General features: G+C 47.4%; 1 protein-coding gene across 5 annotated transcripts in view; it reads left to right on the forward strand.

Annotated features, from left to right (window-relative positions):
* The window catches only part of LOC121650711 (bone morphogenetic protein receptor type-2-like), a 47,378-nt gene that overhangs the window by 9,956 nt on the left and 12,113 nt on the right, over positions 1 to 25,309 (forward strand). For 3 of the 5 annotated variants that reach the window (XR_006012320.1, XM_042002383.1, XM_042002382.1), the window contains exons 3-16: positions 824 to 1,015; positions 3,231 to 3,443; positions 3,958 to 4,062; positions 4,646 to 4,737; positions 5,068 to 5,301; positions 6,422 to 6,536; positions 7,077 to 7,237; positions 8,183 to 8,330; positions 8,549 to 8,685; positions 8,833 to 8,969; positions 21,226 to 21,400; positions 21,475 to 21,568; positions 24,074 to 24,147; positions 24,220 to 24,603. Coding sequence is in view for 4 of the 5 variants with exons in the window: in XM_042002383.1 (XP_041858317.1) it covers positions 824 to 1,015; positions 3,231 to 3,443; positions 3,958 to 4,062; positions 4,646 to 4,737; positions 5,068 to 5,301; positions 6,422 to 6,536; positions 7,077 to 7,237; positions 8,183 to 8,330; positions 8,549 to 8,685; positions 8,833 to 8,969; positions 21,226 to 21,400; positions 21,475 to 21,568; positions 24,074 to 24,147; positions 24,220 to 24,603 (2,261 nt within the window). In the remaining variant the exon portion in view is untranslated. Of the gene's footprint in view, positions 1 to 823; positions 1,016 to 3,230; positions 3,444 to 3,957; positions 4,063 to 4,104; positions 4,178 to 4,645; positions 4,738 to 5,067; positions 5,302 to 6,421; positions 6,537 to 7,076; positions 7,238 to 8,182; positions 8,331 to 8,548; positions 8,686 to 8,832; positions 8,970 to 21,225; positions 21,401 to 21,474; positions 21,569 to 24,073; positions 24,148 to 24,219; positions 24,604 to 25,309 lie in introns of those variants that run through there. The other 2 variants (XM_042002384.1, XM_042002385.1) reach the window with 2 other exon arrangements.

Genomic DNA, 25,309 nt, shown 5'->3' on the forward strand with positions numbered 1-25,309 from the left:
ACTTCTCGGCCAGGCTCAGAGAAAGTCGAGGCGTCCTGGGAGACGAGCTGCTGAATCATCGGATTAATGGTGTTGGAGTTTAAAGGCACCCGACAGCCCGAGGCTTCCCGTCCCTGCTGAGCCTTCGTTTCAGCGTTTTGGTTTTATCCAGCTGAAAGGACAGAGACTGGAAACAAACTTTCTTATTAACTGGTTGTTTGTAGCATAAACTGAATTAATATTCAGTTTTATCTGCATGAAAAAAAAGAATCGTTAACTCAGACTTGTTTTACCTGTCACCTTTAGCCCCCGCGCACAGAGATTCCTCCTGATTCTCTGAATCTTCTGATGATATCCTAACTGTAGATGGAGGATCTTCAGAGTGTGGGGAACATTTTTCTGAAATTGTTCCAGTTTTAGATCCAGTTTGTCTCAGATTGGTGAACCTCTGTCCATCTTTCCATCTGAGAGACTCTGCCTCTCTGAAATGCTCCTTTTATACCAGTCATGTTACTGACCTGTTACCAGGTAACCTGGTTAGTTGTCCAATGCTCCTCCAGGTGTTTCTGGTTTGTACCAGGTACTTTTTCAGGCTTTTGTTGCTCCTGTTCCATCAGATTGACTATCAGCTCATATTTTCATCTCATGGTGAAACGTCATCGTTTCATCCTCTGACATGTTTTTATCTTCTACCGGGTAAAAGATGGCTGGAGGAGATTCTGGTTTTATTTATATCTTACATAGATACCAGACTTTTCTGGTTATCAGTTGTAAGTTTGGGGCCGGTCATGTAGGTCCCTGCAGGACATCCTTCATGTCTGAGCTGCTTTCTTTCTGTCTGCAGGTCTGCAGTCTGACGATGGAGACGAGAGACTGTGTGCCTTCACCAGCAGCCTGCAAGGGGCGGAGCCTGCTCCCACCAATGAGCAGCGAGGAGTGGTGCAGGAAAACGGCACAATTCGCTGTAACCGGGGCTCCCGCTGCTATGGATTATGGGAGAAAAGAGCGGATGGGGAGATGCAGCTGTTAAATCAAGGTGAGATGACTTCCTGTTCCTGACCAGTCCAGTTTATCAAACTGAGCGTAGCGAAACAAACTACAGGCGGCGTCTGCGGCGCAAAAAGGAAATCCTGCACTTCTACTGTCAGATTTATCGAAGCGTGCATATGCATGTCCTCCACCTGTTTCCATTTATAAACCAGAACCAACTCTAAAGCGGCGCAGGTGAGGGACGCCTTGCCCCGCCCACATGGTGGCTATAAATGTTCAGGTGGACGCCTGTAACACATGTTCATCACGTCATTTCCATGATGGCTCGGGAGGGAAAAAGAGGGAAGAAGAGGAATTTTTCAGGGTGTGAGACAGAGATCCTGATGGAGCACGTTGGAAAAGGTAAAAATGTCTAACTGGTGGACACGGCGTGGACGTTACTGGTGTCAGAAAGACAGAATAGTGGCAGCAGGTGGAGACGCTGTCATCACAGTGTCAGAAGACAGCATCCATCCGTCCATCCATCCATCCTTCCATCCATCCATCCATCCATCCATCCATCCATCCATCCATCCACCCATCATCCATCCATCCATCCATCGTTCCGTCCATCCATCCATCCATCCATCGTCCATCCATCCATCCTTCCATCCGTCCATCCATCCTTCCATCCGTCCATCCATCCATCCATCCATCCATCCATCCATCCACCCATCCATCCATCCATCCATCCATCGTTCCGTCCATCCATCCATCCATCCATCCATCTATCCAATTTGTCCATCGTTCCGTACATCCATCCATCCATCCATCCATCCATCCATCCTTCCATCCATCCATCCGTCCAGCCATCCACCCATCCATCCATCCATCCGGCCATCCATCCATCCATCCATCCTTCCATCCATCCATCCATCCATCCGTCCATCCATCCACCTGTCCATCCATCCATCCATCCATCCATCCATCCATCCATCCGTCCATCGTTCCATCCATCCATCCATCCATCCATCCATCCGTCCATCCATCCATCCATCCACCTGTCCATCCATCCATCCATCCATCCATCCATCCATCCATCCACCCATCCATCCATCCGTCCATCCATCCATCCATCCATCCTTCCATCCATCCATCCATCCATCCACCCATCCATCCATCCGTCCATCATTCCGTCCATCCATCCATCCATCCTTCCATCCATCCATCCGTCCATCCATCCATCCGTCCATCCATCCACCTGTCCATCCATCCACCTGTCCATCCATCCATCTATCCGTCCATCTGTCCATCCATCCATCCATCCATCCATCCTTCCTTCCTTCCATCCATCCATCCATCCATCCGTCCATCCGTCCTTCCATCCATTCGTCCGTCCGTCCGTCCGTCCATCCATCCATCCATTTGTCCATCCATCCGTCCTTCCATCCATCCATCCTTCCTTCCTTCCATCCATCCATCCATCCATCCGTCCATCCGTCCTTCCATCCATTCGTCCGTCCGTCCGTCCGTCCATCCATCCATCCATTTGTCCATCCATCCGTCCTTCCATCCACCCGTCCGTCCATCCATCCGTCCATCCATCCATTTGTCCATCCATCCGTCCATCCATCCATCCGTCCTTCCATCCATTCGTCCGTCCATCCATCCGTCCTTCCATCCATTCGTCCATCCATCCATCCATCCATTTGTCCATCCATCCGTCCTTCCATCCATTCATTCGTCCATCCGTCCTTCCATCCATCCGTCCATCCATCCATCCGTCCATCCATCCATCCATTTGTCCATCCATCCGTCCTTCCATCCATCCGTCCGTCCATCCATCCGTCCATCCATCCATTTGTCCATCCATCCGTCCATCCATCCATCCGTCCTTCCATCCATTCGTCCATCCATTCGTCCATCCATCCGTCCTTCCATCCATCCGTCCATCCATCCGTCCGTCCATCCATCCATCCATTTGTCCATCCATCCGTCCATCCATCCGTCCGTCCATCCATCCATCCATTTGTCCATCCTTTCATTGATCCTGAACCAGATGCAGGGAAGGAGGAGAGGAAGTTAAATGTGTAGAAGGAGAAACAGGAATGTACTGGTTGGACAGAGCGAGACTGGTTAGTAGTTAACTGGTTAGTAGTTAACTGGTTAGATGGCGTGACTGATACCTGAGGACAGGTGAGAGCAGAGCTTTAAAAAGAAATCAGCTGATTTTGTCTAAATGACTACAGGGAATATGAAGTGACCGGAACGATTCTGTTCAGGTTGCTGGACGTACGTTGGCAACCAGCGGGAGTGTCGAGGTGACCACTGCGTCCTGGTGTCTGCGACGCCGTCTCAGATGCAGAAAGCTAACTACCGATTCTGCTGCTGCAGCCACGACCTCTGCAACGCTAACTACACCGAGGCTCCGCCCACCGCCAGCGACCCCGCCCTCAAGCAGATACAGAGAGACGACCGTGGCGGCAGTCAGACAGGTGAGCAGGAGACGGGTCAGAGCCAACAACCAATCACACCACAGACAGATCTAATCTGTGCAGCTTCTTCTGATTTGATGTAAAATGTAAATAAAACCAGAATCTCAGATGGAAGATAAAAACGGAGACGTTTCACCATGTGATGGAAACATGAGCTGATAGTGAATCTGATGTAGCAACAGGTCTGGAAAAAGTTGGAACAGGAGCAACAAAAGGCTGGAAAGGAACATTTTTCTGAAACTGTTCCACAGTTTTAGACCCAGTGTGTCTCCGACTGGTGAAGTCCATCTTTCTTCTGAAATGCTCAAAATGTAAAACACGACCCTCATTCATCATTGGTTTCACTCTGAAAGCGTTTACCTCCAACCTAAAAGTTAAATTACTGTGTGACATCATCATTTTTCTGATCACATGACCTGTAAACCACGAGGATCTGACAACTTCTGGCTCTATCAGGGCTCGTTGTCTCTCTGTGAGAACCGGCTGTGTCATCCATGATGTCATCTTTCCACAGATCACAAGCTGACACTGAAGGAGACGGCGCTGGTTGCCATGGTCACCGTTGCCGTAGCAGCCATCCTCATCATGGCTCTGTTCCTGGGATACCGCATGAGGAAAAGTAAACACACACACGGTTCCACCACGGCTCAGTGATCAGGCCGACATGATGAGATGAGACAGTTCAGCCCCACAAACAGGACGAAGCTCAAACCTCCGTCCTGGGGCGGTACCAGGTACTACCAGGTACTATCAGGTACTACCAGGTACTATCAGGTACTACCAGGTCCTATCAGGTACTATCAGGTATTACCAGGTATTATCAGGTACTACCAAGTATTACCAGGTACTACCAGGTACTACCAGGTACTACCTGGTATTACCAGGTATTATCAGGTACTACCAGGTATTATCAGGTACTACCAGGTATTACCAGGTATTATCAGGTACTACCAAGTATTACCAGGTACTACCAGGTACTACCAGGTACTACCTGGTATTACCAGGTATTATCAGGTACTACCAGGTATTATCAGGTACTACCAGGTATTACCAGGTATTATCAGGTACTACCAAGTATTACCAGGTACTACCAGGTACTCATGTCTTGCTGCCTTGTAGGCGGCAACGTTCCGGCTGGTTCCACCATCGTCTCTCCGAGGATTAGTGAAACTCCGTGTTAATGTCGCATCTTTTTAAACCAGGAAACCAGAAACACCGTCTGTCTGCGGTGGATGTGATGGAGGGAGGAAACACCGAGTCTGCAGTTGACCTGGACAACCTGAAGCTGCTGGAGGCACGCACACACATGCACACACATGCACACGCATGCACACGCACACACGCACACACACACGCACACACATGTACACGCACACACACACACACGCACACACGCACACGCATGCTCGTGTGTTTGTTTTTATAATTTTGTATTTTGATATTTTAAATTTTCCATATGTTCGTACTCAAAGTGCTGACAGCATAAATGTGTGTACTGTCCCTTTAAATCAGCGTTCAGAACCAATCACATCGTCCCAGTTTAAACATCATGTGTGACATCAGACTAAAACAGAGGAACAGGAACACCTCCGTTAACTCCGCCCTCTGTCTTCCTCTCTGGCAGCTGATTGGTCGAGGCCGTTACGGCTCGGTGTATCGTGGCTCTCTGAGCGAGCGCCGCGTAGCCGTTAAAGTTTTCAGCTCCGCCAACCGTCAGAACTTCACCAACGAGTGCTCCATCTACGGGCTGCCGCTGCTCCAGCACCACGACAACATCGCCCGGTTCCTGACCTCCAGCGAGAAGATGGCAGCCGACGGACGCCCCGACTTCCTGATCCTCATGGACTTCTACCCTCATGTAAGTTAGGCCCTGGCCCCTGGATCCTGGTCCCTGGTTCCGTACCATGTTTTCTGGTATTTAGAGACAGAGGTGTACGGGGTGAAGAGGAGGAGGGACAGGACCGCACCCTGACAGGAAGTCCAACCGGCCCGACTGAGGCCTGTCTGTCAGAAATCGCTGATCCAGGTGGACGTGGTAATGTGTGATCAGATAGCTGAGGGGGTGTGGAGGCAGCTTGGGGGGGGGATCCAGAGCTGAATCTGTAGACCACATTCAGCTTGTTGGCTCTGTCCAGCCTGGTATCCTGCTGCTGCTCCTCATCCCCACCCAGCGTCTTCCTGTAGGCCTCCTTACACCTCCTCACCCCACCTTGAGTTCCTCTGAATCCTCTTTAACGCCTCCCGGCCTCCTGACTTGAAGGCTCGCTGCTTCTCATGGAGAAGATGCTTCAGGTCGCTTGTTGTTGGGAACAGCGCACGGTCCTGGTTGGGATGGTGGTACCTTCACAGAACTGAATGTTCTTGGTGATGCAGTCCATGATCTGATCGACATCCTCTCAATGTGGCTGGCAGAGAGCGTGGACTAGGATGTGAAAGCAGTCCTGCAGAACTTTGCAGGCCTCCTGACTCTGCCTCCTCACCGACTGAAGCTCGTTAAGAACTTTGTTCTTGTTCTCGAGGCCACAAGAACAAAAAACGTTCGTACTGATCGTTTCATCCTAAACAAGAAACTTTGTCTGTGACGGGGCGGTCGTGTCCGTGTTTTCAAATCCACGTGTTCTTTACACAGCACGGACCCCGTCAGGCCAGCACGGACCCCGTCAGGCCAGCACGGACCCCGTCAGGCCAGCACGGACCCCGTCAGGCCAGCACGGACCACGTCAGGTCAGCACGGACCCCGTCAGGCCAGCACGGACCACGTCAGGCCAGCACGGACCCCGTCAGGAGAGAAAATAAACAGAGCCGAGAGGAGCCCAGTGCATCATGGGACATCTGTTTTTCTGCTGTATTTGTCCTGAAACTGTCTCTGACATTAAATCTGAACTTTGAAGAGTTTGAAGATCTGAAACTAAAAGTCTGACGTGATCAATCAAAAAGTGAAGTGTAGGATAATGAGGTGTAAACTGTTTGTGTTTCAGGGCTGTCTCTCTCGGTATCTGTCTCTGCACACGGTGGACTGGTCCACCTGCTGCAGGATGACTCATGGGGTGACCAGAGGACTCGCCTTCCTACACACTGAACTCTACAGAGGAGGTAAGAAGGCTTCTGTCAGCTGGAAGGTCCAGTCATGGTTTCCTGGATGACTTCATCAGTCACTCTCATGGTTGTGGAGGAATTCTGCTCCACTTTTCTTCTGAGGTCCCACCACAGCATCTCAGTTAGGATGAGGTCTGGACTCTGACTGGACCACTGAGACCTCCTCCCCTCCAGCCAGTCTGGATCCTGCGTCAGAACTTGTCCAGCTTTGCCAGCCTGAGCCGTGCTGCCGTGTTCTTTCTTTCCCCTTCAACCTTCCCAACCCGCCGTACTGGTTCAGTAACTGAGGCCTGGAGGGGCTGAGATGGACATCTGGGGCTTTCTTGGTCTGAACCTGCTGGGACGTCCACTCTCCTCTTGTAAACAGTCTTTCTCTCTGTAGGATGAAGGACTCCAGGCGGTCTGGAAATGACTGGATTAGCTCCCAGACTAACAGCCAGCAGCAGTTGCTCCTCTAAGATCATTGCTGATGTCTTTCTTCAGGGTGATAGTGGTTTGACTAGTTTTGAATGCCAGCTGCTCTCTGTTTCCACTCAGACCAGTACAAACCAGCGGTGGCCCACAGAGACCTGACCAGCAGGAATGTCCTGGTTCGAGCCGATCTGTCCTGTGTCCTCACTGATTTTGGTCTGTCCATGAGGCTGACGGGAACCAGGCCCTGTCGCCCAGGAGACGATGAAACCATGGCCATATCTGAGGTCAGGTCACATGATTGGAGCTATGATGAAACATCTGGATGCAACCTGCACCTCAGGAAGGTGGAGCAGGTGTAAAAAAAGCAGGAGGCAAAGCTAATATGTTTATATGTGCAGGCGGGGACTGGGCGGAGCTATCGGTTTATGTGTGCAGGCAGGGATGGGCGGAGCTAACGGTTTATGTGTGCAGGCGGGGATGGGCGGAGCTAACGGTTTATGTGTACAGGCGGGGATGGGCGGAGCTAACGCTTTCTGTGTGCAGGTGGGGATGGGCGGAGCTAGCGGTTTGTGTGTGCAGGCGGGTACTGGGCAGAGCTAGCGGTTTGTGTGTGCAGGCGGGGATGGGCGGAGCTAATGGTTTCTGTGTGCAGGCGGGGACTGGGCGGAGCTAATGGTTTGTGTGTGCAGGTGGGAACGGTGCGCTACATGTCTCCGGAGGTCCTGGGTGGAGCTAACGGTTTGTGTGTGCAGGCGGGGACTGGGCGGAGCTAACGGTTTGTGTGTGCAGGCGGGGATGGGCGGAGCTAATGGTTTGTGTGTGCAGGGGGGGACTGGGCGGAGCTAACGGTTTGTGTGTGCAGGCGGGGATGGGCGGAGCTAATGGTTTGTGTGTGCAGGGGGGGACTGGGCGGAGCTAACGGTTTGTGTGTGCAGGCGGGGACTGGGCTGAGCTAACGGTTTGTATGTGCAGGCGGGGATGGGCGGAGCTAGCGGTTTATGTGTGGAGGCGGAGACTGGGCGGAGCTAACAGTTTGTGTGTGCAGGCGGGGACTGGGCGGAGCTAATGGTTTGTGTGTGCAGGCGGGGATGGGCGGAGCTAGCGGTTTATGTGTGCAGGCGGGGACTGGGCGGAGCTAGCGGTTTATGTGTGCAGGCGGGGACTGGGCGGAGCTAGCGGTTTATGTGTGCAGGCGGGGACTGGGCGGAGCTAATGGTTTGTGTGTGCAGGTGGGAACGGTGCGCTACATGTCTCCGGAGGTCCTGGGTGGAGCTCTGAACCTCAGAGACTGTGAAACTGCGCTGAAGCAGGTGGACGTTTACGCGTTGGGTCTGCTGTACTGGGAGAGTTTCAGGAGGTGCCCCGACCTCTTCCCAGGTAACACAACAGGCACAAAATACACCTAACACCTACACACGTGTATTAAAGTTGGAACTGTTCCTTTCAATCTAGACTGACACTGTTGTTTAACGTCCGTCTGTTTTAGTTGTTTATGAGCGCTCCATCAAAACTCAGTAAACAGCAGCTATGATCACACCTTCAGACCACAAAACAGCTGAAACACAGGTACGTTTGGGTGTTTTTATGCCATTCAGGTGAAGCAGTTCCAGAATACCAGCTGGCGTTCCAGGCAGAACTGGGGAACCATCCGAGCATTGAGGACATGCAGACCCTGGTGGTCAGAGAGAAATATAGACCCAAGTTCCCTGAAGAGTGGAAGGAGAACATCCTGGTCAGTATTTAGTCTCTCAGGACAGAACAAACCCGAACAAAGTCTTTATCTGCTTTAAAACAGATGAAAACAAGAAAAGCTCCTCACAATCTGTGATTCAACTATGTTGTGTCCCATAACCATAGCAACAATTTTTCAACGTTTTAGGTGTTGCGATCCCTCAAGGAAACGATGGAGGACTGCTGGGATCAAGATGCTGAAGCTCGACTTACAGCTCAGTGTGCAGAGGAAAGACTGGCTGAGCTCACACTGCTGAGTATCCACACAGCACTACGCAACCACAGGTACACAATACAAAACCACAGGTACGCAACCACAGGTACACAATACAAAATCACAGGTACGCAACCACAGGTACACAATACAAAACCACAGGTACGCAACCACAGGTACGGCGGACTGAAAGGGAGCATGGACCAGTTGTTACAGTGGACTGGTAGGGGGCGTGGACGAGTTGTTACGGCAGACTGATAGGGGGCGTGGACCAGATGTTATGGAGGAGTGGTAGGGGACATGGACCAGTTGTTATGGAGGACTGGTAGGGGGCGTGGACCAGATGTTATGGAGGAGTGGTAGGGGGCGTGGACCAGATGTTATGGAGGAGTGGTAGGGGGCGTGGACCAGATGTTATGGAGGACTGGTAGGGGGCGTGGACCATCTCGGCAAATTTTAATTAAAATTGCCCCAAAAAGTGAATTAACTAGCTTACAGAAGAAGCTAATGCTAGCCCTCCCGGGGCAGGCCGGGGCACCTCCCCGCCTCTAGCTAGGTTGATGCCAAGTCTGAGGACGATTTGGTGAGCCTGCCGGTGATACTGAAAAAACTGAGAGGTGTCAGGAAAGAGGGGAAAGACTTTCGAAAGGATATGAAAACACAGCTGCAGGAAATCAGGGGAGAGATGGCGGAAACAAACGTGGGGCTCAACGAAGCGGAAACCAGGACTGCCAAACATGAGGACATACTCCAAAACACAGAGATGATAATGATGCAGGAAAAGCTTTGATTAAAACTGACATCACTGGAGGCCTACTCGAGGAGGGAGAGGAATCAGGGTCTCCATCTATGTCCCATTTTGTGGAGAAGTTTTTCCAGGAGAATCTCAACCTCCCATCTTCAAATGGTAAACGGTCCATTTTAATACAGCGCTTTACTGTACCTGGGATGATACCCAAAGCGCTTTACATCATACATCACATTTACCCACTCACACACACATTCACACACTGATGGCAGAAACTGCAATGCAAGGCGCTAACCACGACCCATCAGGAGCAATCCGGGAGGTTCCCAAACGAGATCAATCCTGGTAAAATTGCTGTGCTTTACTGTCAAAGAAGTTCTTGAACTGACGCGGGAGAAGAAAGGTTTTATGTGGAGGGGCAACAAGATAAACCTTGACCACGATTATCCCCGGAGATCATGGCCATGAGGAGGGAGTGTGCAGAGCGCTAACGATCCTAAAAGAAAAGAATATTTGGGTCTCAAACCGCACACTTACATGAGTGCACTGGAAGGTAGTGTGTAGTGTGAAGGTAGTGTGTAGTGTGAAGGTAGTGTGTAGTGTGAAGGTAGTGTGAAGGTAGTGTGTAGTGTGAAGGTAGTGTAAAGGTAGTGTATAGTGTGTAGGTAGTGTGTAGGTAGTGTGTAGTGTGAAGGTAATGTGTAGTGTGTAGGTAGTGTGAAGGTAGTGTGTAGTGTGAAGGTAGTGTGTAGTGTGTAGGTAGTGTGTAGTGTGAAGGTAGTGTGTAGGTAGTGTGTAGTGTGTAGGTAGTGTATAGTGTGAAGGTAGTGTGAAGGTAGTGTGTAGTGTGAAGGTAGTGTGTAGTGTGTAGGTAGTGTGTAGTGTGAAGGTAGTGTGTAGGTAGTGTGTAGTGTGTAGGTAGTGTATAGTGTGAAGGTAGTGTAAAGGTAGTGTATAGTGTGTAGGTAGTGTGTAGGTAGTGTGTAGTGTGAAGGTAATGTGTAGTGTGTAGGTAGTGTGTAGTGTGAAGGTAGTGTGTAGGTAGTGTGTAGTGTGTAGGTAGTGTATAGTGTGAAGGTAGTGTAAAGGTAGTGTATAGTGTGTAGGTAGTGTGTAGGTAGTGTGTAGTGTGAAGGTAATGTGTAGTGTGTAGTGTGAAGGTAGTGTGTAGTGTGAAGGTAGTGTGTAGGTAGTGTGTAGTGTGTAGGTAGTGTGTAGTGTGAAGGTAGTGTGAAGGTAGTGTGTAGTGTGAAGGTAGTGTGTAGTGTGTAGGTAGTGTGTAGTGTGAAGGTAGTGTGTAGGTAGTGTGTAGTGTGTAGGTAGTGTATAGTGTGAAGGTAGTGTAAAGGTAGTGTATAGTGTGTAGGTAGTGTGTAGGTAGTGTGTAGTGTGAAGGTAATGTGTAGTGTGTAGGTAGTGTGTAGTGTGAAGGTAGTGTGTAGGTAGTGTGTAGTGTGTAGGTACTGTGTAGTGTGAAGGTAGTGTGTAGTGTGAAGGTAGTGTGTAGTGTGAAGGTAGTGTGTAGTGTGTAGGTAGTGTGTAGTGTGAAGGTAGTGTGTAGGTAGTGTGAAGGTAGTGTATAGTGTGTAGGTAGTGTGTAGGTAGTGTGTAGTGTGAAGGTAATGTGTAGTGTGTAGGTAGTGTGTAGTGTGTAGGTAGTGTGTAGTGTGAAGGTAGTGTGTAGGTAGTGTGAAGGTAGTGTATAGTGTGTAGGTAGTGTGTAGGTAGTGTGTAGTGTGAAGGTAGTGTGTAGTGTGTAGGTAGTGTGAAGGTAGTGTGAAGGTAGTGTGTAGGTAGTGTGTAGTGTGAAGGTAGTGTGTAGTGTGTAGGTAGTGTGTAGTGTGAAGGTAGTGTGTAGGTAGTGTGTAGTGTGTAGGTAGTGTGTAGTGTGAAGGTAGTGTGTAGGTAGTGCGAAGGTAGTGTATAGTGTGTAGGTAGTGTGTAGGTAGTGTGTAGTGTGAAGGTAGTGTGAAGGTAGTGTGTAGGTAGTGTGAAGCTAGTGTATAGTGTGTAGGTAGTGTGTAGGTAGTGTGTAGTGTGAAGGTAGTGTGTAGGTAGTGTGTAGGTAGTGTGAAGGTAGTGTGTAGTGTGTAGGTAGTGTGTAGGTAGTGGGTAGTGTGTAGGTAGTGTGTAGGTAGTGTTAAGGTAGTGTGTAGTGTGTAGGTAGTGTGAAGGTAGTGTATAGTATGTAGGTAGTGTGTAGTGTGAAGGTAGTGTGTAGGTAGTGTGTAGTGTGTAGGTAGTGTGTAGGTAGTGTGAAGGTAGTGTATAGTGTGTAGGTAGTGTGTAGTGTGAAGGTAGTGTGTAGGTAGTGTGTAGTGTGTAGGTAGTGTGTAGTGTGAAGGTAGTGTGTAGGTAGTGTGTAGGTAGTGCGTAGGTAGTGTGTAGTGTGTAGGTAGTGTGTAGGTAGTGTGTAGTGTGTAGGTAGTGTGTAGGTAGTCTGTAGGTAGTGTGTAGTGTGTAGGTAGTGTGTAGTGTGAAGGTAGTGTGAAGGTAGTGTGTAGGTAGTGCGTAGGTAGTGCGTAGGTAGTGTGTAGGTAGTGTGAAGGTAGTGTGAAGGCAGTGTGAAGGTAGTGTGTAGTGTGAAGGTAGTGTGTAGGTAGTGTGTAGTGTGTAGGTAGTGTGTAGGTAGTGTGTAGATAGTGTGTAGTGTGTAGGTAGGGTGTAGGTAGTGTGTAGTGTGTAGGTAGTGTGTAGTGTGTAGGTAGTGTTAAGGTAGTGTGTTGTGTGTAGGTAGTGTGTAGGTAGTGTGAAGGTAGTGTGTAGTGTGAAGGTAGTGTGTAGGTAGTGTGTAGTGTGTAGGTAGTGTGTAGTGTGAAGGTAGTGTGTAGGTAGTGTGTAGGTAGTGTGTAGGTAGTGTGTAGTGTGTAGGTAGTGTGTAGTGTGTAGGTAGTGTGTAGTGTGTAGGTAGTGTGTAGTGTGAAGGTAGTGTGTAGGTAGTGCGTAGGTAGTGTGTAGTGTGTAGGTAGTGTGTAGGTAGTGTGTAGTGTGTAGGTAGTGTGTAGGTAGTCTGTAGGTAGTGTGTAGTGTGTAGGTAGTGTGTAGTGTGAAGGTAGTGTGAAGGTAGTGTGTAGGTAGTGCGTAGGTAGTGTGTAGGTAGTGTGTAGGTAGTGTGAAGGTAGTGTGAAGGCAGTGTGAAGGTAGTGTGTAGTGTGAAGGTAGTGTGTAGGTAGTGTGTAGTGTGTAGGTAGTGTGTAGGTAGTGTGTAGATAGTGTGTAGTGTCTAGGTAGGGTGTAGGTAGTGTGTAGTGTGTAGGTAGTGTGTAGTGTGTAGGTAGTGTTAAGGTAGTGTGTTGTGTGTAGGTAGTGTGTAGGTAGTGTGTAGTGTGAAGGTAGTGTGTAGTGTGAAGGTAGTGTGTAGGTAGTGTGTAGTGTGTAGGTAGTGTGTAGTGTGAAGGTAGTGTGTAGGTAGTGTGTAGGTAGTGTGTAGATAGTGTGTAGGTAGTGTGTAGTGTGTAGGTAGTGTGTAGTGTGTAGGTAGTGTGTAGATAGTGTGTAGTGTGCAGGTAGTGTGTAGGTTGTGTGTAGTGTGTAGGTAGTGTGTAGTGTGTAGGTAGTGTGAAGGTAGTGTGTAGTGTGTACATAGTGTGTAGATAGTGTGTAGTGTGTAGGTAGTGTGTAGGTAGTGTGTAGTGTGTAGGTAGTGTGTAGTGTGTAGATAGTGTGTAGGTAGTGTGAAGGTAGTGTGTAGTGTGTAGGTAGTGTGTAGATAGTGTGTAGTGTGCAGGTAGTGTGTAGGTAGTGTGTAGGTAGTGTGTAGTGTGTAGTGTGTAGGTAGTGTGTAGTGTGTAGGCAGTGTGTAGTGTGAAGGTAGTGTGTAGTGTGTAGGTAGTGTGTAGTGTGAAGGTAGTGTGTAGATAGTGTGTAGTGTGCAGGTAGTGTGTAGGTAGTGTGTAGGTAGTGTGTAGTGTGTAGGTAGTGTGTAGGTAGTGTGTAGTGTGTAGGCAGTGTGTAGTGTGAAGGTAGTGTGTAGTGTGTAGGTAGTGTGTAGTGTGAAGGTAGTGTGTAGGTAGTGTGAAGGTAGTGTATAGTGTGTAGGTAGTGTGTAGGTAGTGTGTAGTGTGAAGGTAGTGTGTAGGTAGTGTGAAGGTAGTGTATAGTGTGTAGGTAGTGTGTAGGTAATGTGTAGTGTGAAGGTAGTGTGAAGGTAGTGTGTAGGTAGTGTGAAGGTAGTGTGTAGGTAGTGTGTAGGTAGTGTGAAGGTAGTGTGTAGGTAGTGTGAAGGTAGTGTATAGTGTGTAGGTAGTGTGTAGGTAGTGTGTAGTGTGAAGGTAGTGTGAAGGTAGTGTGTAGGTAGTGCGTAGGTAGTGTGTAGGTAGTGTGTAGTGTGTAGGTAGTTTGTAGTGTGAAGGTAGTGTGTAGGTAGTGTGAAGGTAGTGTGTAGTGTGTAGGTAGTGTGTAGGTAGTGTGTAGTGTGAAGGTAGTGTGTAGTGTGTAGGTAGTGTGTAGTGTGAAGTAATGTGTAGGTAGTGTGTAGTGTGTAGGTAGTGTGTAGGTAGTGTGTAGGTAGTGTGTAGTGTGTAGGTAGTGTGAAGGTAGTCTGTAGGTAGTGTGTAGTGTGTAGGTAGTGTGTAGTGTGAAGGTAGTGTGAAGGTAGTGTGTAGGTAGTGCGTAGGTAGTGTGTAGGTAGTGTGTAGGTAGTGTGAAGGTAGTGTGAAGGCAATGTGAAGGTAGTGTGTAGTGTGAAGGTAGTGTGTAGGTAGTGTGTAGGTAGTGTGTAGGTAGTGTGTAGTGTGTAGGTAGTGTGAAGGTAGTGTATGTTGTGTAGGTAGTGTGTAGCGTGTAGGTAGTGTGTAGTGTGTAGGTAGTGTGTAGTGTGTAGGTAGTGTTAAGGTAGTGTGTTGTGTGTAGGTAGTGTGTAGGTAGTGTGTAGGTAGTGTGTAGTGTGAAGGTAGTGTGTAGTGTGAAGGTAGTGTGTAGGTAGTGTGTAGTGTGTAGGTAGTGTGTAGTGTGAAGGTAGTGTGTAGGTAGTGTGTAGGTAGTGTGTAGGCAGTGTGAAGGTAGTGTGTAGGTAGTGAGTAGGTAGTGCGTAGGTAGTGTGTAGTGTGTAGATAGTGTGTAGGTAGTGTGTAGTGTGTAGGTAGTGTGAAGGTAGTGTGTAGTGTGTAGGTAGTGTGTAGATAGTGTGTAGTGTGCAGGTAGTGTGTAGGTAGTGTGTAGTGTGAAGGTAGTGTGTAGGTAGTGTGTAGTGTGTAGGTAGTGTGAAGGTAGTGTGTAGTGTGTACATAGTGTGTAGATAGTGTGTAGTGTGTAGGTAGTGTGTAGTGTGTAGTGTGTAGATAGTGTGTAGGTAGTGTGAAGGTAGTGTGTAGTGTGTAGGTAGTGTGTAGATAGTGTGTAGTGTGCAGGTAGTGTGTAGGTAGTGTGTAGGTAGTGTGTAGTGTGTAGGTAGTGTGTAGTGTGTAGGCAGTGTGTAGTGTGAAGGTAGTGTGTAGTGTGTAGGTAGTGTGTAGTGTGAAGGTAGTGTGTAGATAGTGTGTAGTGTGTAGGTAGTGTGTAGGTAATGTGTAGTGTGAAGGTAGTGTGAAGGTAGTGTGTAGGGAGTGTGTAGTGTGTAGGTAGTGTGTAGGTAGCGTGAAGGTAGTGTGTAGGTAGTGTGAAGGTAGTGTATAGTGTGTAGGTAGTGTGTAGGTAGTGTGTAGTGTGAAGGTAGTGTGAAGGTAGTGTGTAGGTAGTGCGTAGGTAGTGTGTAGTGTGTAGGTAGTGTGTAGTGTGAAGGTAGTGTGTAGGTAGTGTGAAGGTAGTGTATAGTGTGTAGGTAGTGTGTAGGTAGTGTGTAGTGTGAAGGTAGTGTGTAGTGTGTAGGTAGTGTGTAGTGTGAAGTAATGTGTAGGTAGTGTGTAGTGTGTAGGTAGTGTGTAGTGTGAAGGTAGTGTGTAGGTAGTGTGAAGGTAGTGTATAGTGTGTAGGTAGTGTGTAGTGTGAAGGTAGTGTGAATGTAGTGTGTAGTGTGAAGGTAGTGTGAAGGTAGTGTGTAGGTAGTGCGTAGGTAGTGTGTAGGTAGTGTGAAGGTAGTGTGAAGGTAGTGTGTAGGTAGTGCGTAGGTAGTGTGTAGTGTGAAGGTAGTGTGTAGGTAGTGTGTAGGTTGTGTGTAGTGTGAGGGTAGTTTGAAGGTAGTGTGAAGGTAGTTTGTAGGTAGTGCGTAGGTAGTGTGTAGTGTGAACGTAGTGTGTAGGTAGTGTGTTGTGTGAAGGTAGTGTGAAGGTAGTCTGTAGGTAGTGTGAAGGTAGTGTGTAGGGGGTGTGTAGTGTGAAGGTACTGTAAAGGTAGTGTGTAGGTAGTGTGTAAGTAGTGTGTAGTGTGAAGGTAGTGTGTAGATAGTGTGTAGTGTGTAGGTAGTGTGTAGTGTGAAGGTAGTGTGTAGGTAGTGTAGGTAGTGTGTAGGTAGTGTGTAGTGTGAAGGTAGTGTGTATGTAGTGTGTAGGACAGTGTGAAGGTAGTGTGTAGGTAGTGAGTAGGTAGTGCGTAGGTAGTGTGTAGTGTGTAGGTAGTGTGAAGGTAGTGTGTAGTGTGTAGGTAGTGTGTAGTGTGAAGGTAGTGTGTAGGTAGTGTGAAGGTAGTGTGTAGTGGGAAGGTAGTGTGTAGGTAGTGTGTAGTGTGAAGGTAGTGTGTAGGTAGTGTGAAGGTAGTGTGTAGGTAGTGTGTAGTGTGTAGGTAGTGTGAAGTGTGAAGGTAGTGTGTAGGTAGTGTGAAGGTAGTGTGTAGGAAAGTGTGTAGTGTGTAGGTAGTGTGTAGTGTGAAGGTAGTTTGTAGGTAGTGTGTAGGTAGTGTGAAGGTAGTGTTTAGGTAGTGTGTAGGTAGTGCGTAGGAAAGTGTGTAGTGTGTAGGTAGTGTGTAGGTAGCGTGTAGGAAAGTGTGTAGTGTGTAGGTAGTGTGTGGTGTGTAGGTAGGGACTTTCCAGCTTCTGCTGCCTTAAATTTACAGAATGAATTTCCAAACTTGGTTTTACTTTGTTTACTCCTTACTTAACCCCACCTGTAAACTTGGTTTTACTTTGTTTACTCCTTACTTAACCCCACCTGTAAACTTGGTTTTACTTTGTTTACTCCTTACTTAACCCCACCTGTAAACTTGGTTTTACTTTGTTTACGCCTTACTGAACCCCACCTGTAAACTTGGTTTTACTTTGTTTACTCCTTACTTAACCCCACCTGTAAACTTGGTTTTACTTTGTTTACTCCTTACTTAACCCCACCTGTAAACTTGGTTTTACTTTGTTTACTCCTTACTTAACCCCACCTGTAAACTTGATTTTACTTTGTTTACTCCTTACTTAACCCTACCTGTAAACTTGGTTTTACTTTGTTTACTCCTTACTTAACCCTACCTGTAAACTTGGTTTTACTTTGTTTACTCCTTACTTAACCCCACCTGTAAACTTGATTTTACTTTCTTTACTCCTTACTTAACCCCACCTGTAAACTTGATTTTACTTTGTTTACTCCTTACTTAACCCCACCTGTAAACGTTGTGGCATCCACTGTATTAATCTATCTCAGTAGATAAGAATAGAAACCATCAGCACACGTTCATGTGTCTTTGCATGTCTCCCCCATACTTGAACGTATGAACCCGACCTATGAACCCAACCTATGAACCCGACCTATGAGCCCGACCTATAAACCCAACCTATGAGCCCGACCTATGAACCCGACCTATGAACCCGACCTATGAGCCCGACCTATGAACCCGACCTATGAACCCAACCTATGAACCCGACCTATGAGCCCAACCTATGAACCCAACCTATGAGCCCGACCTATGAACCCGACCTATGAACCCGACCTATGAGCAGTTGGCTGTGCTCAGCGCGAGGTAGAAGGCTAGACTAGGCTAAGCTCCAACGCGGCAGGTTGTAGCTACCATATGAGTGCTCATGACCGCAATGCAAACGTGAATGAAGAAGCTTCTACAAGCGAAGAGAAAGGAGACGACATAGTTGATGGGAGGAAAGACTAACGCGGTGGTACAGAAGTGGTTTGGCTCAGTGTCGCCAACTTAGCGACTTTGTCGCTATATTTAGTGGGTTTAACTTCCCTCTAGCAACTTTGTTCTTTTTTTTTTATTTTAAGCAACTAGCGACAGATCTAGTGACTTTTTCTGGTATTATTGGAGACTGACATAAATTAATATAGTTTACGTGGTTGCCGTGCAGACTCCTTCTCCATCCAGAAGCACTGGTGCGAGGCTCGATCCTCACGCAGCTGCATTCAGAGTAGATCAGCTGTTTCATCACCAGGCTGGAAATGAAACGTACGAATCTGCTGCTGGAGGATCCCGCGCTGGCGTACTATCAGAGTAATGTCTATTAATGAAGTCAGAATATGCTGAGTCACAAGCTGAAGCACCAGTTGCTGCTCACTTGTTTTTTCTGTTTATTGTAGAAGTTCTTATTTTGAAGCCTGGTTGAAGCACCGTTGTTTAAGTCTTTAAGAATAACATAACAAGCCTGTGTTGTAATTTAAACTTAAAGATATTAATATTGAGAAAGGTAAAAGTTTTATTTGACCTTTGATGATAATTTAGCCTTGCTAAATGCAAATAAAAGGTTAACATTATTTTGTTGTATAGGTTTTATTTCTAACATGTTATATTGGAGGAGTTTCATAGACTTGGCAAAATAATTTTTAGTTTTACAGCATCTGTTGTGGAATTTTTGCCAGTTTTTCTGCTTTTATATTGTTTATATCGATATATCGGAATTATATCGTATCGACCGAAATTAAGAAATATATCATGATAAAAGTTTTGGTCATATCATCTGGCCCTAGATAGAAGGAGAAGCTGCAAGTTACAGATGCTAGGAGAACTGATAAAAGGTGAAGCGGTTGACTTCATGGTGAAATATTCTTCGTCAAGCTAAAAGGGGGGCGGGGATCCTCTGTAGGACGGCCCCTAACTCCGAGAGTCAGAAGAGGTAATCCTGCAGCCTCTGAGGGAAACAGTGGTAAACAATCACTGAAGTCTGGACAGCAGCTGGTTCAGTTGTGCCCTAAACGTTTCGGTTCACTTTTTAATTTTATTGTTTTTGTCATTCTAAGGGGATTTTTCCAGCTGCTGTGGTCAGTGAAAACGATATCTTTTCATGTGAACGGGGTTTTGATTAAGATAAGTAAGATATTTTCTAAACTAAAGAAAGAAAAAGCTCAGATTGCTTTACTTCAGGAGACACGTTTGAACCAAGCAGATCATTCCAGGCTGAAAAGAAAAGGTTTTAAATATGTTTTCTTCTCTTCGGCCAAATCTAATCACAAGGCTACACGTATCTCAGGTGCACTAAACTATGAACATATTTCAGAATTTAGGGACGATGACGGCAGATTTGTGAATTACAGGAAGGATAGGGGGGGCAGTAATCACCGGGGAGGGACTGGCTATTCTATAGAAATATATTTGATTTAATGGTGGACTCTCAGGAGACAGTTGTGTGTGGGGGGGACTTTAATTTTAGGATTGACCCCAAAATCGACTAATCAGTCCAATCCAGTCGCGAGGAAAGTTAACTTCTATATGCTAGAAATGGGGATAATAGATGTGTGGCATCTGTTGTTCAGGTTCATTCGGTCTATGCTAGGCTGGACTACTTTTCATGTTTAAGGTGGATAAATTTAGGACTACAGAGTATGATATACTAACAAGAGATTTATCAGACCATTGTCTTATTTCTAAACGAAACACATTTACAATTTAACTCACATTTACTTAATGATCCGGTGATAAAAATTAAGAAAGACATCAATGAATTTTTAGAAACTAATGACACAGAGGACGTACTGCCAGCTTAAAGCTGTACACTTAAAGCGGAAATGAGAGGTAAACTAATTGCCATCTTTTCCCATCTAAAGAAAATAAAAGGACAAAAATGAGCACATCTACAGGGAAATTTAAAGTTTAAACAGGAAGATAGAAACAACCCAAATCCCACTTTAAAACAGGAAAATAAGAAATAAGGTGAAATTAATGATATCTACACACAGGAGGCCCAGAAGAATTTAATTTTCCTAAAACTAATAATTTAGAAATGAAATTGGAAAAGATTCAGGGAAGCTTTGAGAATTTCTTACAGGATTTGTACTCCCAACCCAGCGCTGCAGAGGAAAACAGCGAGACGTTTCTCGGCTCTTCAGACCGAACTTCACTCTCAGACTCTCAAAATGAGGATTTAATAAAACCGATATCAGTGGAGGAAATTAATGCAGCTCCAGAATAAAACCAGGAAAGGCAGTCGGACCAGGCGACTTCAACTCCAGTGGTACCGCGGCTTGAGGTCGGAACCGGTCCCGACATCAATGCTAACTACACTCTACAGGACGGAGTAACCCCCCCTCTTGGAAGGAGGCAACGATTTCAGTTATTCCAAAAGAGGTGAAAGATAGACAAGAATGCGGGAATTATCGTCCAATCAGTGCCCTCAGTTTGGATTATAAGAGACTAGAGAAACTGCTTCCTGGCCTCATTAATCCAGACCAGACTGGCTTTATTCGCACTGACAGAAGAATACCACACACTTTAATACAAAAACACAAAACTGAATCAGTCCCAGTCAGCCTGGATGCTGAGAAAGCTTTCGACTCTGTTAGATGGACATTCCTGTACAAGGCATTAGGGACGTTTGGCTTTCAGGATAAGTTTATTAGAGTCATCCAGGCTTTGTATGACAGTCCATCAGCCCACATTAAGATCAACGGGGACTTTGTTTTGGAACGAGGGTGCAGGCAAGGATGCACAATTTTGCATCTATAGCAACACTAGGTCAATCAGTTAGACAAAATCAAAATATTAAGGGTATCACAACGTCAGGACACGGAGCAGCAACGTTTGCTGACGACGTCTTGGTTTGCCTGGGGGAGCCGGAGGGGAGCCGGAGGGGTCGTTCAATGAACTGATGTCCATTTTGTTAGACTTTGGGAAGCTTTCAGGCTATAAAGTCAATGTTTCAAAAACTCAGGTGATGACCCCTAATTATCTCTCGCGACTTTACATAAGAAATTTGAGTTAGATTGGGATAATGAGCAAATTAAGTATTTAGGAATTCTCCTGACTGGGGACCTCTCCAGGCCCTTCCAGGCAAACTATGAACCAGTATCTTCGAGGATAAAAAGCGATCTACACCGATGGAACCCGGTCCCCTTCGTAGGCATTAGCTCCAGGGTAAGTGCAGTAAAGATGAATTTACTCCCCAAACTACTATATCTATTCAGAAATAGAAAATAGAAATTATTATTATTATTATTATTATTATTATTATTATTATTAGCCCCTGTTTTGACTTGGTGCAAACATAAATAGCCAAGTGGACGGAGCTGGAGTTCAGTTCCCCATTCAAGCTATAGCAGATAAGGGCCTAATGGGTCGCTTGGAAAAGCTGGGAATCCTTGGTTGTTTCACACACTGCGAGTCTGGCAGAAGGTAATTAACACCTGGAAGTTACATAAAATGTTAATAATCTTCAGATTGTTTGCATATGACTCAGGTGTCATTCCTAACGTTTAGACATTTCAGCACATCTTCGGCAGAGTAAACAAAGCACTGCTGGTTTAAACACCAGTAACTGTCATCTTCTCGTTTCTGTCCCTCAGGAATCTGTCTCACAGCCGGTGGTCCTCTCAGGTAGGCTCCGCCTCCCCCTATATAGAGGATCTTCAAGTGGGCGTGGTAAAAAATCTCCAGGGAGAGCCAGTTCTCAAGACGGGCTCAGGTGGAGCAGAAGGTAGCGAAAGGAACAGGAACTCCATCAACTATGAGCGTCAGCAGGTAGAAGTTCAGCCAACGTCAGTGAAAAGTTTGAGACTTGACTCTCTCGCTCACCAGACCTCTGTCCGACTCAGGCTCGCTCGTCCTCTTCAGACTGCACCATGGGGACCTCCTCCATCCTGCCGCCAGCTGCTGTCTTCAGCACCATCCCTGAATGTCAACACACCGGTAACAGAAATACTTTATCAGTGACCAACTTAACCCTTAAACCTCCATCAGGTCTCCCCGAGGTCCACCAGCAGAGGTGGTGTGTCTCTCTGTGGGGTAAATGTGATGGATATTTTACCCTTTAGCTGATCTACGGACGTTTTCCAGACATTTCTATCCCGTCCAGGAGGTTTACAATCCAGCCACTAAATGTAGTTTTATTCAGAGACTCTATCTGGTAAATCCACCATGATCCATGATAACAGCATTATTTATCACATTTCACCATAAAAACATCACCATCACTACTATGTTGCTAAGAGACCTCTATTTAGACCTGGACATGATGATTAAGCCACTTCCTGTCAGACTTTCCACCAATCAGAGAGCTTAGATTGACGGTAACGTCCAATCAGGAGCAGCCAAAGATCAACCAGTGAGCAGAAAGTTCTATGTGTGTGTGAAAAGAAGAAAAATAATGCTCCTCTATGGCTGGAATAAAGCCATCAGGAAACCATGCTTGAGTGGTTGAAGTCCTATTTAATGGACATTACAGGTGACTTCAAGGTTTAAGGAAAAAGTAAAAACAGTCATTGCACACTCACACAAACTACTATAGATATCATGAAAGACTGGTCCTGCACCCTGATGGGAGCAGGGACTTGTGAGCCAAGGGGCGGCTCTGATCCACAAGGACTGGACGAGCCTTGCTTCGGACTCTGGTGTGGTACAGGGCTGAGAGGTCGTTCATTCATATTTAAGAAGGACGACCTGCACCACTCGGTTCATTCATTCATACAACACAGCTGACTTTCCCTGCTGAGGAAAGGTGAAGTCATTTCCATTTATTTAGGTCTAATTTAGGTTTTTTAAGGTAGCGGACAGACGTTTTCCTGGTTAAGTGGCTGCACGTCTCTTGTAATATGAATGCCCACATATTAAAGCCAGTTTTTGACATTGAGAATGGTGGATCAACATCTTGTATTTGAAGAGCCGGGTCATTAACAGGATAACATTCACTTTTACTGAAGTTCAATTTTTATCCAGAAAAAGCCCCAAGTTTCCTCAAAGCATGGATTATAAGGCCAGCACTTCCGATACAAATATTAATAAATCATCTGCGTACAGAGAGCCTCTATGCTCCATCCCTCCCCCTGAATTCCACTAATTGATGCTAACGTGTTGAGAGTGACAGATAAGGGCTCTGTGGCAAATAGCAGCCCTGGCGAGTTCCTCCTGACAGCTGGAATACCGTCAGCGCCGCCCGTTCGTCATGGCAGAGGCTTCGGATGAGGTGAACAAGAGTTTCATCCCTGAAATAAAGTTAGGGCCATAACTGCCTTTCTTCAAACATGTAAATAAGTATCCAAGTAACCACCTCAGCGCTGGACGCAGGAGAGGAAATTACGTTTACCACCAGCGGATGTTTCTGTATGAATGTCGGCTGGAAATGAAACCAGTCTGGTCAGCAGAGGTTTTCATGTACTGCAGCGTCTAGGCGTAGGACCAGGAGATCCCAGGATGGCAGAGGGAGGGGGGACCAGGTGATGGCAGAGGGAGGGGGGACCAGGTGATGGCAGAGGGAGGGGGGACCAGGTGATCCCAGGATGGCAGAGGGAGGGGGGACCAGGTGATGGCAGAGGGAGGGGGGACCAGGAGGTCCCAGGATGGCAGAGGGAGGGGGGACCAGGTGATCCCAGGATGGCAGAGGGAGGGGGACCAGGTGATCCTACGATGGTAGAGGGAGGGGGGACCAGGTGATGGCAGAGGGAGGGGGGACCAGGCGATCCCAGGATGGCAGAGGGAGGGGGGGACCAGGTGATGGCAGAGGGAGGGGGGACCAGGAGATCCCAGGATGGTAGAGGGAGGGGGGACCAGGTGATGGCAGAGGGAGGGGGGACCAGGTGATGGCAGAGGGAGGGGGGACCAGAAGATCCCAGGATGGCAGAGGGAGGGGGGACCAGGTGATGGCAGAGGGAGGGGGGACCAGGAGATCCCAGGATGGCAGAGGGAGGGGGGGACCAGGTGATGGCAGAGGGAGGGGGGACCAGGAGATCCCAGGATGGCAGAGGGAGGGGGGACCAGGTGATCCTAGGATGGCAGAGGGAGGGGGGACCAGCAGAGGCTGTAAATCCTGGTAATCCCAGCCACATTGGGGGGTCGGGTTTATTTTACTGCGTTCCGGGTTGATCTCGTGTGAACATCTACAGAGTTTTATGGGAAGCGATGCCGTTCTGATCGGCATCCAGGTCAGATTTAAGATTATTGATCTGAGTTAACGATTCTAAACTCAAAGTTAATTCTTTTTCAGCGTAACGAGTCAGATTGTTGTTGACACCGTGAATCCGTGTGGTAGATACTTGCTTCTTAGAAAATTGGGTCAGGAATTGATAAAGAAACAGATCGATAGCCAGAACTGATAATGGGAACATCTTAGTAGTTCCCATCCAGATTTGGAGTTATTGAAGTTCATGTTTCGTTTAGCTCGGGGTGAAATATGCAGTAGCTGTTCCATCTGCCCTGCAGGTGGCGCCGTGCCCGGTGTTCCAGTCTACCTGACGGAGGAGGACCTGGAGGCCACCAAGCTGGACCCAAGAGAGGTTTGAACCTCTCCTTGTCAGATGGGTTTTCTTGTCTGAGCTGTCTCCTCACATTAAGTTCTGGTCCTGCAGGTGGATAAGAACCTGAAGAGGAGCTCAGATGAAAACCTGACGGAGCATTCACAGAAGCAGTTCGGATCAGAGCCACAAACCAGCAAGCGGCTGTTCCACCAGAGCTCCGAGGTAATTCTGCTGCCGGACCTTCAGCGCCGGCTGGCTGAGCCCTGTAACACCTTCCTGTTTCTCCTCCAGGTGAACATCATGGCGTCAGCTGCTCAGGGTGAGCTGTGGGAGGAGGGAGGCATAGACGCCCTTCCCTCCTCCATCCACCCCCTCCCCAAACAACTGAACCTGCCCCAGAGGCCCACCAGTCTCCACCTGCTCCCTAAAAACAAGGAGACCAGCTCAGTGTGTTCCCGACTCAGACTCGGGAAGCTCAAGGTGAACCACCAGCAGGTACGACAGGATTTAAACTGGTTTCCAGTCCTGGTCACCACCATCCAGACAGCAGCAGGGGTCTACAAGCCAGCCCCGAAATGTTCGGAAACCAAATCCCATCAAGCCATCTTTTATTCCCAGTAAAAGAAAAACATGCTCAGACATTTTACCATGTGATGGAAAATATGAGCTCAGATGGAGCTTCACAGATGTGGAAGCTGCCCATCCCATCAGAGATGCAGCTTTTCACCTGTCCACTGATAACAAGCTGGATGCTCCCTCTCCTCTTTAGTCTGCAGGACACGCCGTCCATGCTTTCCACAAACTAGTTCACATCTTCATCCAGGTTTCCACTTTGCCTCAGACCATTTTAAATGACCTTTGGTCCAGAGAAGACGGAAGAAGCTGGTTCTGGATCCTGTTCACATCTGGCTTCTTCTCTGCATGATGGAGCTTTAACCTGCATTTGTGGGTTTCAGGGTGAACTGTGTTCACAGACAGTGGTTTCTGGAAGTCTTCCTGAGTCCATGCAGTGGTTTCCAGTAGAGAATCATGTCTGCTTTTAATGCTGAGCATCCCCAGCATCAGCCTGGTCCCATGCATACAGAGATTCCTCCTGATTCTCTGAATCTTCTGATGATATTCTAACTGTAGATGGAGGATCTTCAAAGTCTGAGGAACATTTTTCTGAAATTGTTCCACAGTTTTAGATCCAGTTTGTCTC

Source organism: Melanotaenia boesemani, chromosome 12, assembly GCF_017639745.1.
Source record: "Melanotaenia boesemani isolate fMelBoe1 chromosome 12, fMelBoe1.pri, whole genome shotgun sequence".
Classification (NCBI taxonomy): domain Eukaryota; kingdom Metazoa; phylum Chordata; class Actinopteri; order Atheriniformes; family Melanotaeniidae; genus Melanotaenia; species Melanotaenia boesemani.